Source organism: Symphalangus syndactylus, chromosome 19, assembly GCF_028878055.3.
Source record: "Symphalangus syndactylus isolate Jambi chromosome 19, NHGRI_mSymSyn1-v2.1_pri, whole genome shotgun sequence".
NCBI classification, from domain to species: domain Eukaryota; kingdom Metazoa; phylum Chordata; class Mammalia; order Primates; family Hylobatidae; genus Symphalangus; species Symphalangus syndactylus.
Genome location: NC_072434.2, coordinates 61,011,382 through 61,035,235, shown reverse-complemented (window position 1 = coordinate 61,035,235; position 23,854 = coordinate 61,011,382). Strand labels below are relative to the sequence as shown.

General features: G+C 35.3%; 1 protein-coding gene across 1 annotated transcript in view; it reads left to right on the top strand.

The window, feature by feature from the left end:
- Positions 1–23,854, top strand: part of USH2A (usherin) — an 801,829-nt gene that overhangs the window by 478,427 nt on the left and 299,548 nt on the right. Inside the window, exon 39 of the mRNA XM_055233796.2 lies at positions 8,779–8,955. Within this exon, the coding sequence (XP_055089771.1) occupies positions 8,779–8,955 (177 nt within the window). The remainder of the gene's footprint in view (positions 1–8,778; positions 8,956–23,854) is intronic.

Genomic DNA, 23,854 nt, shown 5'->3' with positions numbered 1-23,854 from the left:
TCTTTAGCTGTATGTACAATACTCGATAGATTATTTTTTTCTTCAACCTCATCTTGCTTATGCCTTGCATGGGCAGCTCTGTCCAGATTTTGCACTGGTTCTGAGCTTGGTCTACTTCCTTTCCTTTCTGGTGCTAGTCAGTCTTCTTTCGACCTAAACTTTGAGCACTAGGTGTTGCTGGAGAGTGCGAAGATGCACTGGGCAGAATTCTGGGGAATCCAGATTTTCTGTCTCCTCTGAGATCCTATTATATAGCTTTTGTGGCAGCACTTGCTCCATTTATTCACTTGCATCTCCCACTCCCGGGAACACCAGCTTCTTCCCCCAACTCAGCACAGTGCTTGGCAGGATGGCCAGCCCTGATTTCTCTTCCTGTCTCTGCAGACTCTACTCAGTTCATTTCTCTACATACTGGAGAGGATTTTTTTTGGCTTCACTCCTTCCTCTGGGAACAAAGTTAGGAGCTGTGCTATACTAAGAAGGAATTTACCATCTCTTTCTTCTTTTAGGTTTCAAAATTCATGTCAGTCATTTTTTTTTTTCCTTTTCCTTTATACATTTGTACCTGGAGAATTTTCAGCTAAAATTGTTAATGTTATTGTTTTCATAGTTTGTTTCCATTCTGTCAGGTATTTTGGAAAGGCAATTGTGTGGTACCACTTAATTTAGAAGCTGTGAAAGTTCACAATTTGTCCAAAATCTCTTTCTAGCAAGGTGATTCGTATATACAGTTCAGAGACTAACACGGAGACTGTAAGGCGGCATCTGACTTTCCCCACCTCCTGGTGTTCATGTCCTTGTTTACCCTCCTTCCCTTGGGTGTCTTTAAAACCTGTGACTGGCTTCTCACCAGTAGAACATAACAAAGGTGATAGCATGCCACCTCCATAAGATTGTAACCTGTCTTGCTAGGAGACTCCCTCTTATTGATACAGCAAGTGGTCATGCTGGGGAGACCTATATGGGAAGAAATGAGGGTGAGCTCCAGGCAACACAAAACTAGTAACTGAGAGCAGCCTTGAGCCAATAGCCGGAAAAAACTGAGACCCTTAGTCTCAACAGCCTACAACAAATTGAAAGCTTCCAACAACCACCTGAGCTTGTGAGAGATCCTTCCTCATTGGAGCCTTCAGATGGGACTTCAGTCCTGGCCAACACCTTGACTGCAGTCTTTTGAGACCCTGAGCACAGGACCCAGTTAGTCGTGCCAGACTCCTGACTCACAAAAACTATGAGATAATAAATGTATGTTGCTAAGTTTGTGGTGATACCATGACACATCGATAGGTAACTAACACAGGAACACCTGACTGTGCGACTGTAGCAAATGAAGCAGGTAGAATTCAACAGCAAAATATGATATCATTCTCATCCAGACCCCCAAGTCGTTGCTCTTCTTTTACAGAGGAACCGTCTCAAGTATATATATTCTAGTAATTAGAAGAAAATGTTAAACATGTCATTAAATAAAGAATGGACCATACGTTTTGTCTGGGATCAATAATGGTTGTCAAATTACTCGTCTGATCCTAATAGCACCACGGGCTCAGCATGTTCAGCATGGTCAGTAAGGCTCTACCAGAACTTTAAAAGGAAGCACGTTTTTTTGATAAAATAGTTGTTTTCATGTCCAGTGTTTAGTGTGGAAGCTGGAGACCACTTTCTGTGGGAGTATATTTGTTCAAATAACTTTTAGCTGATTGAGATAACGGCATCAGTTTGTTCAGTTGGAAAAAAATTTGCCCAAATGGCAAGAAAAATAAGTCAAAGTGGAAAAAAAACCCTGACATTTCAGAGCATAACATGGTTAGTGAAAATAGACCATACTTCTACAATCTACGATAGTCACAGTACATCTCTGAATTTACTCTCTCTCTCTTTCTGTGTGTGTTTATATACATATATATAGTGAACTATACTGAATTTTATGTATCATATAGTGAACTTTATATATGAAATGTATAATAATACACATGCGTATATCATATATCTTTCATTTTTATGACTATTTTTAGAGCAGTTTTAGGATTACAGCAATATTGAGCATGAGGTACAGATATTTTTATCTATCCTTCATGCATTATAATTCCTTTCTGATGTTCATAAAATGAGATACATTTAGGAAAATCTGACTGTGGTACATAGAGAAAGCTTGATGGGGAAAAATAAAACATGCTTCAACAAACTTTAAAAAATAATTTGCAATATTTAGAACAGTAATTGTGCCTACATGTTAAAAAAAAAAAAAGATCAGGAGAACAAAACACAAAGATTCTCAATATCTATAGAGTTGTCATTGCTCTTGTATGGGCACAACCAAGACAAATGTGTCTGAAGCATCTTTTGGTGAGTTGATAAAATAGTGCATGTATTTATTCCCCGCACTACAAGTGTCATACTAGAGGAATGACCAATTTAAAGAGGAGTCAAAGAAGTACAGCTTTGACTAGATGACAACTAATTAAAATCACTATTACTGTAATTACAGTAATGTAAGAAATATGATGCATTAATCGAGCACCATCCTCAGAAGGTCTTAGTGGTTCATAGGCTATTTTTCTCTTTCAAAACATTCTGTGGAGAAGACAGCTTCGTAGGCATATGTCTATAAATATTTTATACATTGTCAAAAACTTAAGGCCAGGAATAGATTTCTTTCACCATATATTAATTACAAAATAAACAAATACTCAGCACCTTTCAGATTCCTACCAACATGCGATCTATCAGAAAAATGGAATTTGGAAGAAACACTTGCTTTTTGGTTAAAATAATTTAAAATAATATTTTTAGAAGGAACAAATAAATGTAACTTAAATATTAATACAGGCTATATACAGCGACCTGAAATTCTTGGCTCCTAGTAAAGGCTGATTTTGTCAGTTTACCTTGATCACAACTCAATGTCTTCTGATTTTGGTATTGGCAGAATTTCCTGATAGTGAGATGGAACTGAACAACTCTAAAATTAAGACCTTAATACCAGAAAAATATAGTATTTCTTTATACAGCAAGATGTGGGAAAAATTAGTTAATACCTTTTCTTCCTTAAGGTGTAATTGGATTCAGAAAAAGACTAACTTAAAGCAGGACCAAGCCTGACATATAAAATCCTCACAAGGTAACAAGAATCAGTTTGGTTTGTTCGCTGTCATTTCTCATTATAATCTTTGTCATGAGAATGGATTCATGTTGTGCCATTTTCTGTTCTTGTTACAATCTTTGTCACATGAATAAGATATCAGGATGTTAATGCCTGGCATACAGTATTGCGTGTATGATGATACTGTACAGGTCTACGCTGACCTTTGCAATATTATGTATTCCGATTGGTTGTTCATGTCACCTCTTTCCCACAAGTTAATAAGGCTGTAAAAAGGAGAGAACTGAAATGGCCAGCCAGTCAAATTATAGAATATTGAAAAGGTCAGAGCAGTACAGCACAGAGGAAAAAAAAATTATGGAATATATGGTGCATTAAAATTCTTGTGACAATGATTATAACAAGAATAGGAAAGGATACCCATTTATGTTATTTCAATCTAGAGAACCCCATAGGATGGCATCCTCGGGACAGCAATCATTTACGCATCCCTGAGTCATACATGTGAAAATATCCATTTATGCTGTTTTTTCCTTAAAAATAATTACATAGATTTTCTACTATTCAACAAAAAAGAGCATTGAAAATAAGATTTTCATCTTAGAAAAGGGGCATTAATATTGTTAACATTTCAGTTTAGACTTTATATTTGAGACCAAAGAAAAGGTTTTTTTATAAGTATAATCTGTTGCTCATATGAGATTTATTTGGTCTATTTTTTCATGTAACACTTTTCTTTGAAATAAAATAGGAGAGTAGGACTGAATGAATTAACCTCTTTCAAGACCCTTTAGAATGTGGGATAGACTAAAAGAGCAGTTAGGAGTTTATGTAGAAATTCTACATGATCTATACAAAACTTATTTTATCTTTATGATGTGTGATGTTGGCCAATACACAAAAAATCTTTTCTTCCTCTGCATCTTCAGTGGAAAGATAGTGACGGAGAGAAAGAGGTATAATACTTAAATCAGAAACCCTGATGTTATTGTTCTTAAGTGTGCAATAATTACTTATTTTTAAAATTGTTTTTATGCATATTTTAAATTTTCTTATAGAACAACTTCATTGGATTTTGTAGTCTATAAGCAGACATCTGTTTTAAACCTTAGCTTTACGCTTATTTCACTAATAGAGTAAACATGTTATAGTCCAAAGCTAGAGTTTGGACTCTAGAGGAATCATCCAGTGATCCCAGCACCCTATGCTCTGATGCTCATCCAGTAGGCCTGGGGAAGAATTCAGATATATGAATGTTTATGAGGTACCCGCACGTGATTTTGATGTAGGTTGTGCCTGGAACATTGGTATTGGCAATCTCATTTTGCAAAAAGCTAAGTGAGACCCCCAGTTAAAGCCCAATGGCTCAGACCAAGCCACAGAGGGTGGAGGAGGGCAACTCAACTTCAAATCACAGTGCTTGAGTGGGGGCGAGGCAGGCAGTGGGGAGTTGTGGTTCCAGAACACAGAAGCTTGAAAGGTCTTGCACCGTCCACTTATACTCACAAATAGGGTCAGATTGGAGGGCCAACCAGACAGGAATGGTCGCCTGCGATAGCACATGCTTATCACTTTCATATTTTCAAGCTTGATTTTTGAGGCTGAACCAACGAGGCTGCATTTGCCAGCCCACTGAAAGCCCAGTTTATGCAGTGAAAAGTGGCAAAGCACAACAATCTCAAGAGGAGGAACCTGAGGACATGCATTTTAAAAATCTACCCCCCCTCCCCCATATTGAGGAGCCCAAATTCCTAAAGTTCAAAGGAAGAAAGGAAAGACAGTGAGAGTAAAATGGAGGAAGAGCTAAAATCTATGGATCCTGCTTTGGTTTTGAATCTGGAAATTTTTGAGCTTCATTGAGGGCTGAAATGCTGTCAGTTACTCTAGGTCTGTGAATTGAACTGTATGTTTGTAGGGGTGAGAGAACATTAGACTCACTCAGCTGCATGGTTCCTGGAGATGCACAAGTTCTTTTTTGAGCTGAGCAAAATGGTTATGTAATTGCATACTTCTCATAATTATTGAGTAATTATATACTTCTTATAATTACTGAGTAATCATTGTTCTATAACTAGAACTTAATGTTACAACTAATTATATAATTACCATGTATTAATGTTGTTATCTAGGAAGCTTAGAATAAAGTGCTACTTATATATTTCCCCCTGCCATGCCATTTTCAAAGCAAGCAATAGTGTTTGGTTTTTGTTTGTTTTACAGCTCAAAATTTCCTTAAAAAACAAACAAGCAAAATGCAATGGAAAAAACTTCACCAATATTACACTCATACACATTTACTCATTGATTTTGTATTTGTCCCCAGCTGAAAATTTGTCAAATTATATTCTCATGGCTTAATTTTAGAATTTCCATTGTTGCTTTACAAATTTCAATCTTTTATAAGACCTGCACAGTTATGCTACTTGAGAGTCAGTTGAATGTCTGCTTGAGTCTATAGGACAAGCTGATCTTTTTGAAAGTTTACAATTGAGCATGTAATGACAGCAGAAATACTTCCAAGGAACTCAATATCATGGGGACAGGAGCAGATCTTCCCATGCTGACCATGTAATTGTTCTTAGGCAATGGTTAGGATGGTCACATTTAATCTTAACCAGGTTTCTTGAGTGCAGCAGTTATGTCTTATGTACTTGGGACATGTTCTCATCAGTGCCTGGCAAAGCCTTCTCGTTGCATGCATTTGTTGCTCAATAATCTTCAGTAGAAGCAAGGTGACTAGTTGTAAAGAACCTAGGAAAGCTAAAATGGCAAAAATTGGAAATGTCTTTTTAGTGCATAATGAAATTATCAAAGGCTGCTTTGTAGGTTTCATAACATCTTGCTAATATGTATTACACATATAGAGGAGTGCATTATCTACTTACATTTTAGGACCTTGAAATCATTCTTTAAGCTATGAATATTTTTATCTTCCTTTGCTGAAAGTGAATTGAAATTATCATTGTCATGTTTTAGCCCACAAGCACTGTTTATTTATTTAGAAATAAACTACTTACTTGGATGTGCCAATTTTGGGTCCAGAGTAATAAATTATATTATGCCACTAGGGATCTCTTCTGCTCATGGAAAAAATTCCTGAGTATTTTGTAACCGTAGATTTTTCAGTGACTTCCTCCATCCCCAAATTGTTATAAGTATCTTTTTAAATAACTTTTTGTATGTTTTTACAATTTGTTGGACCTACCCACATCTCATGAAAATAGTCAAGTAATAACAGATATCAGACCCTCTTTTGCATTATTTTATCTTCATTAATTTCAGTTTGAAATATAATCTGATGGGACAATGGCACATTGGTAGTGGATGAGATTAGTGCTGCTTTCTTCATAGAAAAACCTTAGAATTTTGGTTAATAATACATTGTAAGGTTGGAAGGGGTAGAGAATAGGTAGGTAATTGCTACTGAGAAAATAAAATACAAGGTACAAAATTCTTAATCACTTGCTAGTTCTAAATGGCTAGAATGTATCAATTGTATGGATTACAACAAAAACAATAACATCATTCCTAGCTGTTGTTTATGAGGAAATATTATGTGCTGGGTATGATAAAAAATAATCTCACTTAATTTTCACAATAACACTGCAATGTAAATACTGTATTATCATTCCCAGTTCACAGATGAAGAACCAGACATTCAGAAATATTAAGTAAATTAGCAAAGAGCACATTACTAAAGAATACAAGAACAAGTTCAAATGCAGGACTTTTTGACAACCAAATTTATGTTCTTTCCTTTGCACTATACTACTAAACTGTGTTAAAATATAATGTTTTTGTAAATATTGTAAACATTGCGTTTTGTATACTATACAATGCAAGATCACTTTTAGTATGATGCCATCTTTTACTTTTTAAGCATTTGTTCAATAAAGATTATATCAGTATCTGGAGATCTTGCGAGTATGCTTGTTCTTCCTTTTGAAGCTTAATATCATGTGTGGTTTTTTTTTTTTTTTTTTTTTTTTTTGAGATGGAGTCTCGCTCTGTCGCCCAGGCTGGAGTGCAATGGCACAATCTCGGCTCACTGCAAGCTCCGCCTCCCGGGTTCACGCCATTCTCCTGCCTCAGCCTCTCCGAGTAGCTGGGACTACAGGCGCCCGCCACCACGCCCAGTTAATTTTTTTGTATTTTTAGTAGAGACGGGGTTTCACCGTGGTCTCAACCTCCTGACCTCGTGATCCGCCCGCCTCGGCCTCCCAAAGTGCTGGGATTACAAGCGTGAGCCACCGCGCCCGGCCAATATCATGTGTTTTTAAATTCATTTCTCTATATCTGCAGAATTTGTGTGTGAAAGATTGAATGTACATATAATAAAAAGTGGTTTTATATAGGAGAAGGTTATTTGAAGTAACTATTGGTGCTCTTTTAGAGAAAAAGTCTCTCTGTCACCCAAGCTGGAGTGCAGTGACACAATTATAGTTCACTGTAATCTCAAATTTGTGGGTTCAAGTGATTCTCCCACCTCAGCCTCCTGAGTAGCTAAAACTACAGGCTCGTACCACCATGAACAGATAATTTCTAATTTTAATTTTTTTTTTTTTTTTTTTTTTTTTTTTTTTTTTAGAGATGAGGTCTTGCTATGTTGCCTAGCCTGGATGGCTGGATGGTATTCTTAATCATTCATTCTTCTGTTTTTTAAGAGTTATTGTATCACTTCTAAAAGTGACAAACATTAAGCAGCATTTAAAAAAATTGTCTCATAAATTTTTCAGGAAAGCATCTAATATAGAAAGGTGTTACAATTTTCATTTGTAGCCCTTTTCTTATTTTAACCCTAATTTTTTACTCTTAACCTGAAATTTAACCTAATGGTATAAGAGAGAGAGATAAAACAGTGTTACTAGGCAGCAGTATTTTCCTGCATTTTGGACTGACGGGATTTAAGAATGGGTTTGCTAAAGCTTTGGAAGGACAGTGGTGGTGGGACCAGGGTGAGGATGTATTGAAAGTGATTCTTTTATATAGCTAGGCAGCTTCTGCATTTTCTCATAAAGCTAAATATATTAGATCTTTTGGTCAAAGTGGACATATAGTACCTCCGATCCCCAGTTGCTTTTCAAGATATTCTGACTAATTCTAATTTAAAGGGGCATTAGATAGAAAGAAATCCACCCACATTTCAAGCAAAGTGAACTGAAAACACCTCAGTTTGTGAAATATGCAATATCTGACAAATATGTCTGAGTATAATACGTATATCCAGAACGATTCTATTTGAGGAATAATGTGTTATTTCTTCCTGTCTGCATATCCAAAAAAATTCAGGGATTTTTATTGGAAAAAAAAAAACTCAAAAAAGTATAAACAACTCATCAAGTAATCAATTTCTACATTTGTGCAATATTTTTACTTATATGCTTGATACTTGTGATATGGCTTTATCCTACAGTTATCTAAGAATATTCATCAAATTATTTCGATTGCCATGATGAATGAATTGGCCAGGTCAACTCAGATAACACTTTTGTTCGCAAGATAATAAAATCCACATATGTTCATTGATAGAAGCACGTGTAATGCCTCTTAGAGTGGTAAAGTTACAGATCTATTTGGTACAGTATATTTAGAAACTCAAGAAAATACTCAAATAATAGCAGGAACAAATTCTTAAATATGTATTTATTTGAATAATTTTCTTTTTTAATCCGTAGGTAATAACTATACCCTTCTGAATGTCACAAAAGTCATGTACAGCGGAGAAGAGACAAACCTTTGGGTGCTCATCGATGGGCTGGTTCCTTTTACCAACTATACTGTACAAGTGAATATTTCAAATAGCCAAGGCAGCCTGATAACTGATCCTATAACAATTGCAATGCCTCCAGGAGGTAAGTCTATGCAAACGTGGCTAACTAATTTTATATAAATGCCCTAGAATTAAGTGTCCATTGAATACCTTGTTTATTTTTAGAGGTATTTTATTTTAGAACTTAGAGGCTCAATTGTATTTCTGGTTCTTTTGATAGTTGTTGTTTTGCTTTGTTTATTCAGATTCTTTAATTGATGGTCTTTTATTGTTTTGTTGAGACTGCTTTCATCCATCTCACACTGTGTGTGTGTGTATATATATACTATACACACACACACACACACACACATACATATCTCTGGATTTCTGCATGTTAAGAAAATTGGGAAATGCTTTTGTTCAAGACTTTACTTAAAGCCAAAATTTATATTTGCAGTTTGAGCTTCCATTTTCTACTGCAAATCGTTCTCATTCCTAGTGTTCTAAATAACTAGTTCAACTGTATACTTAAAGTACTTCATTTGGCAAAAAGGGCAGGGTGCGATGATAGAATAGGAAAATTCCATTTGCACTACTGAAAAAACACTTTAAATTCCTGATCCTAATAATTACAGTTCAGCAGGGCCACATTCATGTGTGAAACGTGATACAGTCTGGATATTTTATTTTAAATATTTCTATAAAAATCGACCTATTCACAATTACCATTATTTTGATGTGCCATCAGCTTCACCATGTTTTAACTCGTTGTGGGAAATAATCGCATTGAGGAAAACCCCTCTAGGGTTGACATGGATGGCCCTTGAACAGAAAGCATGCCTAAAAATGTTAAGAGCCTGACTCTCAGTTGAGTGCTAAAGAATGTGTGTTTTCTGAAAATCCTGAAGGCAAAGGACCCCATGACATCCAGCGTCTGCCCTGTAGCCCATCTCCCAGGAATGAGTGTATTCTGAACTAAGGGAGAATGTCACAATCTTTTATCAGCAATCCGAAGGGCAGGTTAACCCCACTTCCGGTTATGAAGAGTATAAGAACAGAAAATGCCTTATCACTGGAGAAAAATAAAGGGGAATCTTCAGTTTGTATGGAACCGCTCCCCTGCAAAAAAGATTCATTACCTGTTGTATCATAAAACCACTCACTATTATCTACTTTTTAAGCCATTATTAAAATTAATGAATTGATGTTTACCAACATACTTGAAACTCCACATGTCAGAAGCTACATTACTTAAGAAAAGAATGCATAAAAGAAACTTTTAAGGCTGATCAACTCAGGTTAGTATCATATTTATTGAGACAATAATTTTAAAAGGGAATTGAATTTAGATATATTTATTTAAAAATTGAGACTGAAACACAAAATAAAACAAACTTCCCCCGCTAAAATAAACCTTAGATATTCATATCTTCATTTTTCACTTCAATACACATGCTAGGAAAGATAGAAAACTGTGATGACTCTAAACCTTAGAATATAATATCCTTTATTCAAATTTAGAAATTAAAGAGTAATCAGTGCCATAATGGAGATTTTAAATTATATAGTAATAACGTTTCTACAGGATATATACAATATTTAATAAACATGTTTATTTTATGGTATTTATACTGATTTAGTTTGTGATTTACAGTAATTTATATCATATTCATAAAATAGGGCAAATTTAATTCATTGTTTATGTTTTTAGGAATGTGTGGTCTAATAATTTGTTATTTATACATATATCATGATTCAATTAAAAATAGCAAGGTCCTACTGCTAACTGAATATGCGCTATGTGAATATACCTGTCAGTAAAAGGGTTAATATTATGCAAACAGAAAGAAACTAAAATATTGTTTTATAGTGGTGCAGTCAAACTGAGTAAACTGTTAACTGAGGCTTATCTTCATCTTTGCTCTGTGGATGCTTATCTGTGTCATTACCATAATGCACTGCAGGCCCACACTCTCTGGGCCTGATGCAGTGCAATCCTTCACTTTATATATTCAGAAATCTAGAATTTGGGAGTCAGTCCTTCACCAAAGAGGAAGCAAATGTCTTCAAAGACAGATAGTGATTCGCTAAAGTTTATTATGGCCATTAGGACATACTTTCTTTTTTCATTAGATTGTTGTTGATTACAATTAGGAAACTTATAGCTTTAAAATTATCTTTTTTATGACCTTGTGGCAGTTTAAAGGTGATACCTCATTGATTAAATAGGTTTTAGTTCATGCTTCCTTTTACTTAATGATCTGAAAACATATTATCCTGATTTACACATAAAAATCATGCTGAAAAGCATGTGGCATTCACTAGAATATGTGTGTTTAAGTAGAATTAAATTAGTACTGAGAGTTATTAAAGAAATCTTCCATGCCTTTGTCCAGTGAACTGTGTTTCATTCTGAAATGAATAATAAATGAACCAACATACAGAGGCGAACCAACTTATGGGCAGAGAAGGTTCTATATGCTATTTACTTTTCTATTATGTTTGGATTGTTATCATTATTGCCATTTCCTTGATTTCGATATTAGATCTCTTTTATGGTGATGTTGAATTCCTAGTATCTTTCAATGCTGGATGATGCAAGATTTGTAATGATAATATCCTTAGCTATGCTTCTTTTGCATAGTTTTAAAACATAATAAGAAAAGAGTTGGGCAAAATAAAATGCTCTGTTTTTACTGTATCAAATATTTGATATCAAATATGACCTGGAAAATCCCCTTTACCCATTTAATCTGGCCAAATCCTACTCATTTTTTAGGCTCGAACCTAGAAATTGGTGCATCAGAAAGTCATCTTTTGCCAACAGAGCTTGAGATAGGGCCTTTCTGTATCCCAGAGAACAGTTACATTATACTGAAACTGCCTGTTTAATCTGTCACAATCACTGGTTATAAGATCCTATAGAGTAGGAACTGTTTCTTACTCACATTTTTATATTCAGCGCCTAGACTAAACCTGACACATGGTAGGTGCATAATGAATAATTGGTGAATGAATAAATTAGTCAAGATTGCTTAACTACTAGTTTTAAATTTTAAGCTTATCATTGCTCAGGCCCGCCAGGCCTCATCTCAACCTGAGTAACCTTGTATTTTAGCCAGCTGTGAACATGAGACCTTCTCTGTACACCACTGTCCAATGTAGGAATGCTCTGGTTATGTAGATAAAATTGGGAGCTCAAACTGTAAGGAGGGTGAGTGTATTGGAGGTGAGAAATATTCTCAAGTTACGCCAACTCATCATTCTTTTATTCTTCCCTATAGTGGTTACTTTTCTCAGGTGAGCATAGAATAAATAATCCTTAGTTTAGATAGGAATTTGGAAATGGGAGGCGAAAGGGTCATACTCCAAAGAATTTTGCCAGGATACATCATCTCTTAATTTGTAGTTAGGACACATCTTATTTGCCAGTCCTACCTCTATTTTTCTGACGAGAAAAAATATATAATTAAAAATATGATAAACACAAGTTATTTGAAGATAGAAATTAAAGTAAGAAAATGGTGCTACTAATAACTCAGCACAGAGATGAACTGTGGCAAATCCCAATTAACACACATTTTTTATTTGAAAAGTTCACTTTAAATATTATTTGGACAACTGGAGGAGCATCTCTCTTATTTCCAATTATGTAGCAGATCCTTCCCTACTTCTGCACACTCAAGTTTTTTGTATTTCTACAATTACTATATTTTTAGGTTGTTTGTAATAACATAATACTCATATTTAGCACTAAGGTACTCTTGGAAATAAAGAATATATTTAATCAGAGCTCTTGAATAGCATTATGGTACAGGTTCAAGAGTTCTAGGAAAAGAATTAAAAAAATAAAAATGAATCCAAATGTTAATCCATAAATATGAAACTTTCCTATGGCCTTTACCCCTTCAAGGTCTGGAGTTACTAATGGGGTTAGGATTTCAACGCTTAATGGGGCTCAGTGCATTAGTGTTTTGTATGCATGGAATTCAGCATTCAGTTTAATAAGTGGTTGACATTGGTGATGTCCCTTAATTTGCTTAAATCTAATTGGCTCTTTTATCAGTCAAACCTGTATGGATTGGCAATTGATCAGAAAGGGTCAGCCATGACTCTGCATGTAGTTAAATGATGGAAGCACCAGTTAAAGTCACAGTTGCATGATAATAAGCAAAAGAAGAACAAATGAGCTTAGAGGAGGAAGGCAAAGAAGCTTAGAAGTTTTGCAGGATCTTCAAGTTCAGAACAAAGGCATTATAGAGTATATAAATTTTAAATACACTGCATTTTGCCTCCAGACTTAAATCTTTTTTTTCCAGATGAACTGAAATCTTGTCTGAAACTGTCTTTGTTACATCAAAGAACTACTCAGAAAGCTAAAAGAGACAGAAAAAGCATAAAAGGGCATAGTTTAAAATGATTAGTGACAAATTCCATACTGACGAGCTAGAAACAGATTTTTTATGAAAGTTTTATATTATTCCAAAAGGAATAATTCTCTTCTGTTTATCTTTTTCTGAACTGCTTTATTGTAACAGTGAAAGGAACTTGGAGCCACCCTGGTTTGTGAACCTGATCCAATTTTCCTCTGACAGTAAATAATTTGTCATTTGTACTTTTAAATTGATGAGAATTATTATAATCTACAAAGTGTAAAATACTAGGCTTGAGAAATCTGTTTATTTTCCCAAATGTGTTATTAGAAAACCAAAAATTGAAAAAGGCAAAATGGTTGTGAGTAGTTTGTTTTACAGGGTCTTTTCAACTGTCTCTCCTTCCCTGAACCCCCTCCCCACTTATCCACCTAAAATATCAATGAGAAAGAAAAAAAGAAAGAAAGAAAACCATCAGGAATTAAAACTTAGGCACATTGCAAAAGCATAGACGTTGAAGTCCTAGAAACATGGATTTAAATCCACCTCTTTCACTCACTGTTTGAGTGACTATGAGAAAATTTGCAGATATAACTGAGCCTCAGTTTGCTCACCCATTAAAGAGGTTAGATGGTAATTCCCACCTGACTAGAGGATTGAAAAACCTAGTATATGTAATCTGTTTAGCGCATTGCCTGTCTCGGTAAACATTTGGTTCTTCCTACCTCTTTTGTTCTATTTTCCTACCAAGACTCTTTTTGGGGGCCAGGAAAATGCCCTATAGAAAAAGTAAGTAAAAAAATCTCTTTCACATAGACTGCAGAGACCAGAATAATTTCATCTTGCTGCATCCCTATCCTTCCCTACACTTACCCCTTAACATGTTGACATACATATGGCCAGGCCAGTAACCCTGCTAAGGGGTGGTTGTGATGCATATTAGATGATGAAGTAAGCAGGAAGCATGGGAAGTGATTTTCTTTTTGAAATAGCTTCAGCATCCTCCTCCATGACCTCCAGATCATAATTTGCGGATGATTTTTACATCAAGCTCTCATTGGTTATCTTGGGATTTCACATTTTTTTTCTTAATAGAACTCTTCTTCTGTGTTTACATAGAGCTACTTATTAAATATAATTATGACTTTTTAAAAAATGTCTATTATCTGTATATTTTATTCACACATGCTTTTTTTACATTGTTAATGCTAGCCAAAAGCAAGTAATTTGAAATTTTATCCTGAAATGTTTTCACGTTTTCTTAATTGTCCTCAAATACATATATTTAAAAGTTACATCTTGAAATTTAAACTTTTTTTCATTTTTCACTAAATAGGAAAGTTTACTAGTTGTTCAGCCAATATGCTTTTGAATAACTAAATAAAATGTTTGCTTTTAAAAAATGTTAGTATATGATTTTTGCCCAATAAGACCACTAAAGGAATAATATATTAATGATTAACTTTTTTTAGCTGAAACTACTGAATTCCATTGTGTTTAGAATTTAGAAGACTGGAATATTCTTTCAGGTATTGCTGTGTAACAAGCCACTCCAAAAGTTAGCAACTTAAAACAACCATTCTGTATTATTTCTCACCTGATTGTGTGAGTTGTCAGCATGGTTCTTCTGGCTTAAGGAGGCTGGACTGGGCTTCTTCAAAATTCCCAGGGAAAACTCAGGGTTTCAAGAGTCAAGCCCCAGTGTGCAAGCCCTGAAAACCTTTGCTTGCCTCAAACTGTCCAAAGCAAATTTCTTGCCCAAGTCAAAAAGCATGTATGCTGGAATGTATGATTTACTGGAGCCTGATAATTTGTCAATCTTCCATAAATGTGTAAGTGATTGGTTTTTAGGTTGTGTATGTATGTGTGTAAGTATTACAGATACATAATTTTTCTTTTAAATTAGTCCTGTTTTTGAAATAATGATGTACTAGCACCAAAAAAATGAAGAAAGCAGTTTACTAAATTTTTCCTTGAAGAAGATATAAAAAAAACTTTCCTTATATGACAATTAATTTTGACATTTCATTTCAGTATAAAGATCAAGGAATTTATATCAATAGAGTCTTGTTTAAAATGTTTGTAGCTCCCTACTGGAGGGAAAATTCTGATCTCCTCTTATAAGTAGGTGATTTAAAAAAAAATCTTAGTTATTTCTCAAATCTAGGGCTTGGGTATTCTGATTTCTGCTTGTAACTCTGAGCTGTGAGAGTAGAAACTGTGTGTAATTTTTATATTTTTTGTAACTCCAGTGTCCAGCATGAAATATTTGCTGAATGAATTACCAGAACCCTTTGTGGCAGTGATAACTTGGAAAATAATCCTGGAAGTTATCTTTCACTATTGCTGTGTCTTTTACTTGGATAAACATTTTACGGGATTAAATTCAACATTTAGGGTTTAACTCATCCTGAAATCATTTTTAGTTCTGTTAAGATTACCATAACAGCGTAAAAATACATAATATAGGACTCTTTGGAGGTATGTTTATAAATTTGTGTGTGTATTTAATTGTCTGTTTTACCTACCATTTTATTTTTTATTTTTAAATAATTACGACTGTTATGTTTAGGGGTACATGTGCAGGCTTGTTACATGGATATATTGTATGATGCTGAGGTTTCAGGTATGATTGATCCTATTGCCCAGGTAGTGAGCAGAGCACCCAATAGTTTTTCAGTTCTTTGCTTTCTCCCCCTGTCCCCCTTCAAGTAGTTTCCACTGTAACCACCATTTTCAATTAACTTACCGATTGTGACTAGTGGTTGAACACTTAACTGAAAATAATGATTAAAACAGAACATTTAAAAAATCTAAATATATATTAAACACAACTTTAATGTAGAACACATAAATATATCTATCTATATATTTATCCAACAATCTTGTTATATAGGGCCACGTTGTTTCCTTGGAGTGTTAATTTAGTATTTATAAGTCCAGCATATTTGCAACAAAAACTACACCCATAATGCGTAGTTTGATTTCCACTTTGAAAACTCCTTTAAAAGGAGATAAAAAATGTAGAGATAATTAAGGAAGAATCTAATTACAGAATTTTTCAGGTTTTTGTAATTTCCTAAGTCTTTTAGTTATTTTTCCTGCACAAATTTCACAGTATTGTTTTATTAAGTCCTCACTGAAAGTTTTTCAAAGCAGTAAATTTTAATAGAAAAAAGTTTCTGTTAACAGTGATCATCAGTTTAAGCATTATTCAATTAAATGACATAATCATAATGAGAACCACAATTGACATCACAGGTTTAAAAAATACAACTGACTCTTGGTGAGTGTATAATTCTACCTGCGACTGCAGAATGTTGCCCTTGAACTAGAGTAGTCAACTATCCATCTCTGCAATACAGAGTAAATGTAAATTTTTTATTAATCTGGCAAGTCAGATAAGAATAGGTAGGTAAGGCCAGGCACGGTGGCTCACACCTGCAATCCCAGCACTTCGGAAGGCCGAGGAGGGCGGATCACCTGAGGTCGGGACTTCGAGACCAGCCTGACCAACATAGAGAAACCCCGTCTCTACTAAAAATACAAAAAATTAGCTGGGCATGGTGGCGCGTTGTAATTCCAGCTACGCGGGAGGCTGGGGTAAGAGAATCGTTTGAACCCGAGAGGCAGAGGTTACAGAGAGCCATGGTTGTGCCATTGCACTCCAGCCTGGGCAACAAGAGCGAAACTCTGCCTCAAAAAAAAAAAAAAAAAAAAGAATAGGTAGGTAAATCAAGTGTCTACTATTTAGGAAAAAGACATGCTTCCAAGGTAGCAGAATGATCCACCCTCAGGGCAGCCTACCCAAGTAGGAGAGGCAGGACAATGCTACCAAATTCTTCTCTTAGGTTAAGCATTACAACAGTTCTGCCTTAAAAGAAAAAAAGAAATTATTAATTATATCCCTTCAATTGATTAGAGACTGAGTCTGAGATTTTTGGCATAACTCGCTCAGTGAACTTATTTTTCTCCTTCAGTTTTTAAAGGAAAGAACTGAGCTTTCTCTCCTATTTTCAAATTTCAACCAAAATCTCTTTCTAAGACCTTAGAGGAATGAATTGTGGGTAGCACTATCAACCAACCAGGCGGAGAATGGTATTTTTTTTTGCAGGGTCTCTAAGAGAATTAGGGGCAACTAGAACTGGCTCAAAAAACAAGTAAATACCAAAAAGCAAAAGAGTAAATAAATAAGAATTGCAAATGCAAACTCTACTGTATCTCGCACTTTCTTCATGCATTGTAGCACTAAGAATTGTAAAATATTTCTATGCCTTTTGTTTGTTTGTTTATTTTTGTTTTTGTTTCTTTGAGATGGAGTCTTGCTCTCGCCCAGGCTGGACTGCAGTGGCGCGATCTCGGCTCACTCTAAGCCTTTTAAAATCAACTTAGTGCAATGTCAAGATGCTACTTTTTAAAAATAAAATTAATAGTTCTCAAAAATTTAAAAGTTTTCTTGCCAAGTACAGATATAGAGCCCATCAATATGTGTTTTCCATTTTTCATCTGCTCTGTATCCACTTTGATTTATTTGAAATATATAAATAGAAACATTAATGTGCAGGTGGCAATGGGATATCTTAAAAATTGAAAGAGTACAAAGGAATGGAAGTTTAAAAAATAAACGTAGGTTAGCAGCTGAAATAAACAATAGGCTAAGATGGTATATTACCTTATTCAGAGGGTAGAAGGAAAGATGAGATTAACTGCTTTTTATAATGTAAAAGCCACAATGAAGATATAGGATGGTGAGGAATAGCACTCTTTAAAACGGCAACATTCCACCACATAAACAGATGGTTTTTCTTTACCTTCAGTGTATTAAAAACTACACAATTTATATTACATCCAGTTCATATGAATCTTTAGAATAGTTGTGCATAATGTTTTTACTTCTGTGTGTATCTTCCAAATGTGCTGCTATTTTTTCCCTGGAAAAATCAACCCGTTGAAAGTAATAAAGTAGGAGAATTCAACAAATAAAAAGTATTTAAATTCTTAATAAAATAAATAGTGTGCTTTCAAAGACACATACCAGGCCATTTAATTTAACCCATGCTTTCTCCCAGGGAGAATGAACCAAAGGATTTATGACTGTCTTAAACATGCTCTCAAATCCTTTCCTGAAAAGTGTTACCTTTCCTTTTTTGGAATTGATAGTTTAACCTGCTTTGTGTGTGTGTGTGCGCGTATGAGCAGGTGTGTGTTGTAATATTACATATCGTAAGCCAAAGAGGTGGATAAATTCATGTTTCATAATTTGTGAATAATTTTTTCACTTTTTGTATTCACCATCTTGACAATGAACTTCCTGCTTATAAAAACACCTTAGAAAGAGACTAACTTCTGAGCTATGGAGAAGAGGGAAGGGAACTTTGAAGTCTGCTTACTATGGACTCAGCAAGCCTCCAGCAAAGGGCTGCCAGCTCTCCATATTTGCATACTCTCATGTGGATTATATAGAAATACACATGCCCACACACACAATTAAGTGCTATCTTTAAAGCATCCTGGGGCAAGGGAGAGAGACTAAAAAAAATAAAATAAAATCACATCTTTTTCTTTTTTACCAGGGGAGAGGGGTGGGAAATATTGTTCCTTTAAGTTCTATTGATATTTTCTAACTCACGTTTTTGAAAAGAATAAGTACAATTCATTTTCTTTTTTTTCCTTCGAAGAAAGCTTTATCCATAACTTTAAGCTTAAAAAAAACATGTCTGTCTGACTGACACTGCAGTCTAACAGCAACTTGAAGTTTTATTTGAATTCTTACAGTGCCCTAAAGAAATTTTTGCTTTATTTCTTTAAAATAATATCTTGTTCTTATTTTTTCATAGACAGACTGTATGCCTGACTTGCATAAAATTCTATGAACATTTACCTGCCTATATAAATACTCACAAAAGTGAGAAAATTCTTAATATGTCTTAGATACTTAGAGACCATATTTCCAACCTCTTTTCACCAGCAGAATCAAGAAAATCCCTTTTTCTATCTCTATAAAGGCATATAGACCACCCAGAGTCTAAAAGAAAACCTAAAAACTTAAGGAATAATAGATTTTGACAACAGTAGGGAAATTCACTTACAACCACTATGATTTTCATGATGATTAATTAATTGGGACAAATGAAACAAGAAACATGAGGGTATCTAATACTTACTTTATTAGATTAATCCCTCTTACACTTTGATGACTATTTTTGAATGTATGCTATCTTCCGTTTTTATTTAAATGTTTCATATGCTTGTATCATGTCTTATCTACTAGAGTATAAATTCATGGGGAAGATAAAATGAATGCACTGGGTGTGGTGTCTCACACTTGTAATAATCCCAGCAGTTTGGGAGGCTGAAGTGGGAGGATCGCTTGAGCTCAGGAGTTTGAGACCAGTCTGGGCAACATAGTGAGATCCCATCTCTATTTAAATTAAAAAAAGAAGAAATAAAATGAAAAAAAAAATGAATGGGTGAATGGAGGTAGACAGAGGAGTCACAACTGGTCTCCCTCTTTCTCTCTTTCTCTATCCCTCTCACCATTTACCTTGGCTTAGGCATATAATAGGATATTAGTAATGATTACTATCATGCTCTTGTGGAGTGCTAGTGGCCTAGGATTATTTTTGCACCGAGCATACCTTCACCCTTTCTTTTGATGACAGGGCTCCAATTTCCCTCTCAGCACCCTGGGATCTTTCAAGCTCAGAACATGCACATTCGCTGTGTGTGAAGTTGACTGCATCACCAGGTCTGACCAATGAGGACACTGTATTCTCCTAACCACAGTGATTTTTTTTTTCAGGAATGACAGGCATTCCAATCAAAGCCACTGAATTGCATTAAACCAGTACAGTCAACAGAGGCATGCTTCTTGCCCTGTATTTGAATATGGGATTCAGCTCAATCTTCTGCCAGACATGTTGCCCCTCAAAGAGTCTGAGAAATTTAGCCAGCAAGGAAGAAGGCAGAGTGGGTGTGAGAGAAGGAGGTAGACTAGATTCTGGTGACGTCATTTGATCCTTTGAATCCAGCATTGCCAAAACCCAGCTCTTTCCCTTGAGTTTTTGTTTGTTTGTTTTTTGATTACAGGAACCCACTACCCATCTCATTGCTTAAGCCTCTATGTGTTGTGTTTCCTGCCACTTGAAAACAAAAGCATTTGCCACAATGCTTTAGAGAAAGGAAAACAAGTAGAGAACATTTAGAGAAGTCTCATCACTTCCTGAATATCATGCCAAATGCTAAACAACATATGTGTTTGGCTTTTGCTTGGGCTCTCAAATTAGGAAACCTCAAGAAGTAAGCTGGATGTCACATGAGATAATATTTTCTAAAACTGTGAAATGGCTGATCCCATTCTGAAGGGTCTCCTCAGAGCCACTTCATTTGACAGTCTTCTGAGCTGTTTCTCCACTATTTTCTGGTCTCAGAGCCCTGAGTTCTAGTAATAACTCTTGTGCTAATTAGCTGTTTGGTCTGACTTAAGTAACTTTACCTGACCACAATATTGGTCTCTTATCTCTAAAATGGCAGATGTGAATTAGATCAGCAGTATCTATAGTGTGATCCCAGACCAGGAACTTCAACATTCCTTGAAATTTGCTTGAAATGTAACTTCTCAAACCCTACTTAACCAGAAATTCTGAGGGTGGGGCCAGGGAATCTGTGTTTTAACGAGATTCCACTACCAACTCCCAGGTCACTGGGTGCCTTCACAAGTTTGAAGACTACTGAGCTAGACCATCTTGAAAATACTTTCAAAGCAAAAATATATGATCTTGTCTATGACTTTATTCCACATTTATAATTGAGACAAATACTCAGGGAAGAAATAGGTATAATAGGCCTCCATGCTCAACTGGTCTTTGAATATATAAGTTTCATTCTTAGGGCCAGAGGTCTTTCCAGTGTAAGAAAGCCATCATGTTGTTCACAGTCTTCCTGAATGGGCCAGGAACAGATACCAAAGATAACCAATTCCAGATGTTGAGTCCTACCTGTGGCACCAGAAAGCAACAGGCATGATGTTTTATGCACTGAGGAACACTAATCAGCCCTGCTGTGATGACACTGTCAGCTAAATTTCCTCTGCTCTTCAATTTCTTCACAGAACATCTGTTATAAGAAACTCCATGTAACTAAAACCTGAGTCTTTCCCCTCTGGGGAATTTTCTCTAATAACCCTCTTGTGGCTACATCTCTGTACAGTTTTGAAATATGTTTCCTCAAGTCAGTTACATCTTCATCCTGGATTCTAGGGTTTGCGGTCTATTGGACCTCATAGCTAAGATTTTTCCTTCTAGGAGTCCACAAACACAGCTCCAGAGTAGGTTGACATAGTGCCCAGTACCTAGAGAAAAATTAAGATCATGTAACCTTTTATTTGCTAAAAAGAGATTTTTGATGTTGTGATCACTCATACCAAGATAGCATTTATTAATACTAGGTGCAGGTGCGTTTTTGCATTTTATTCTCCTCACAAACCCTGTAAGGCAAGTGCTATTATTATCCCTATTTATACATAAAGAAGTTGAAGAAACAATATTGGCTTGCAACTAGTAAAGGTCATGTTACTAGTTAAAGGCAGAGACTGTATTTAAACCTAGAGACTGACTATAGAAGCCTGGTTCTGAGCCACTATACTCTATTGTTTATTTCTTCTACTAACTGTTCATATGTTCTGTTGGCAGAAGCAACACAGAATTTGAGGCCCCACTAATCAATGCAGGTCTGAAGAGGTGACTTGACTCTATAGTGGTGTCAAATATAATTTTAAAGGTATTGTTGGTTGAACCAGTAGGTTTTTAAATCCTGTTGCAGATGGCCTAGAGAACTGTCCTCAATGACTGTGTAACCCATGCTCTAAAGTTTATAATGTCATAAGAGAAAAAAAGCATAGGTAAAACATGTTTATAGCCTTACAAAAAAGCATTAAGCAGAAGCAGTATTATGTGGTATGTGCCCTGTGTGGAGAAAGCAAAGAAACCAATCAGTTGGACCCATCCTTTGCCAGTGTGGATATAAGTACTTAACTTGCCCACCAAGTATTTTGCCCAACTTCTTTCACATTTACCTATGAACGTCTATTATAAATTATTATAAATTGTGATCTTCTGATTGTACATAGTTTGCATTCTTGTGAAGAGATTTATCTAACAGTGTTAATTTTGAAAAATTTACAAACTTTCTTAAAAGAGAGCAAGAAAACTTATATTTGTATAAACTAATGAAAGAATCTTTTTCTTCCTGTACTAAAACAATTTTCTGTGAACAGTTGAAAAAACACTCTAGTCAGGTGAAGACGCTTATTCACATGTGGAATATTCTAGAACTAAGCCTTGCAAACAGTGTGAGTATGTGGGAAAATTGTTCACTGGAACGGCCACAAAATGACCATGTGTGACCTCTGGGCCATAAGAAAGCAGGAATACTTTCCTCATCAAAATCTGAAGTTGAGGGCATGATCACAGGAAAAAACTTAAATCTTATTCCCATGGTTGATGCTATAAATCAAGTAAGCATGTATCTTAGACTGTGCATTTGCAAAGCACAGTGTCTATCAGAATATCACAATTCAACTTATCCACCACTTGCTATCCCCAGCATTTTCATTTCCTGATTGTGTGACCTTGAGAAACTTATCTCCTCTCTAAGCCTCATTTTGCTCATCTGGGAAGGGGTTTCATAATTACAGAACTTTCCTCAATGGGTTTAGACAAGGAATAAAGAATGTGTGCACACTGAGATTAGCTGGCATATTAGGTAGCTGCTCAATTCTTTGTTTAAAGGACATAAAGCATGATATATAAATACAAAATATATGTAAGCTTATCACTATTCAGTTGAAAATTAACCTGTAAACAGCTACATTTTTATCTTCCTTGATGATTCCAACAGCTGTCTCTAAAACTAAGTGTAAGGAAACAGCAGACTGGTTGTGGCATATTAAATTATAAGTGAGGACTAATTTGAGGATCAAAGATGCTCTTTGGGAGATATCACCTGACTAGTAGGAAAAGCATTAGCTGTCTCCCTCTGTCTCATGTATTTGTTCTCTCTGTCTTGGAAATATTCTTCCCTACAGTTTCTGAATCTTGATGTTTAATTGAACACAAAGGTCTTTGAGAAACACAACAGGGGGTTGTTTCTGGTAGTTCTGGCATTGAGGAAATTGAAATGTACGTGTTTTTTTCTCATTTATCAAAGAAGGGCAAGAATCTAAACTGACATTTTATATCAAATGAATTATGAACTGTGTACTTTGTACCTAAGGGAACAACAACTAAATTAGGGTTTTAGTTAAGAGAGAGAGAGAGAGACAAAAATAGGCTTTTAATAAAACATACAGTAATTTCTGTTACTGTGCCTGACAGTGACATGGCCAGATACAGTCCCATTGTAGAACTAGTGACTGGATGCAGGCTACTCTGAAATCTTTAAATGTATTTGAGAGACCTTCTCAGAAAAAATTAAACCTAAATTTCTTATGTTGTTAGACTTTATGGTCAGTGAAATAGTCTTGATAATCTAAAGTTAACTTTCAGCTTTTTATCAATGCTTACTTTCTTAAAAAAATAACATTTGCAAAGTTTTACTTCCTGAGAAAATATGAAATTATAGATGGCT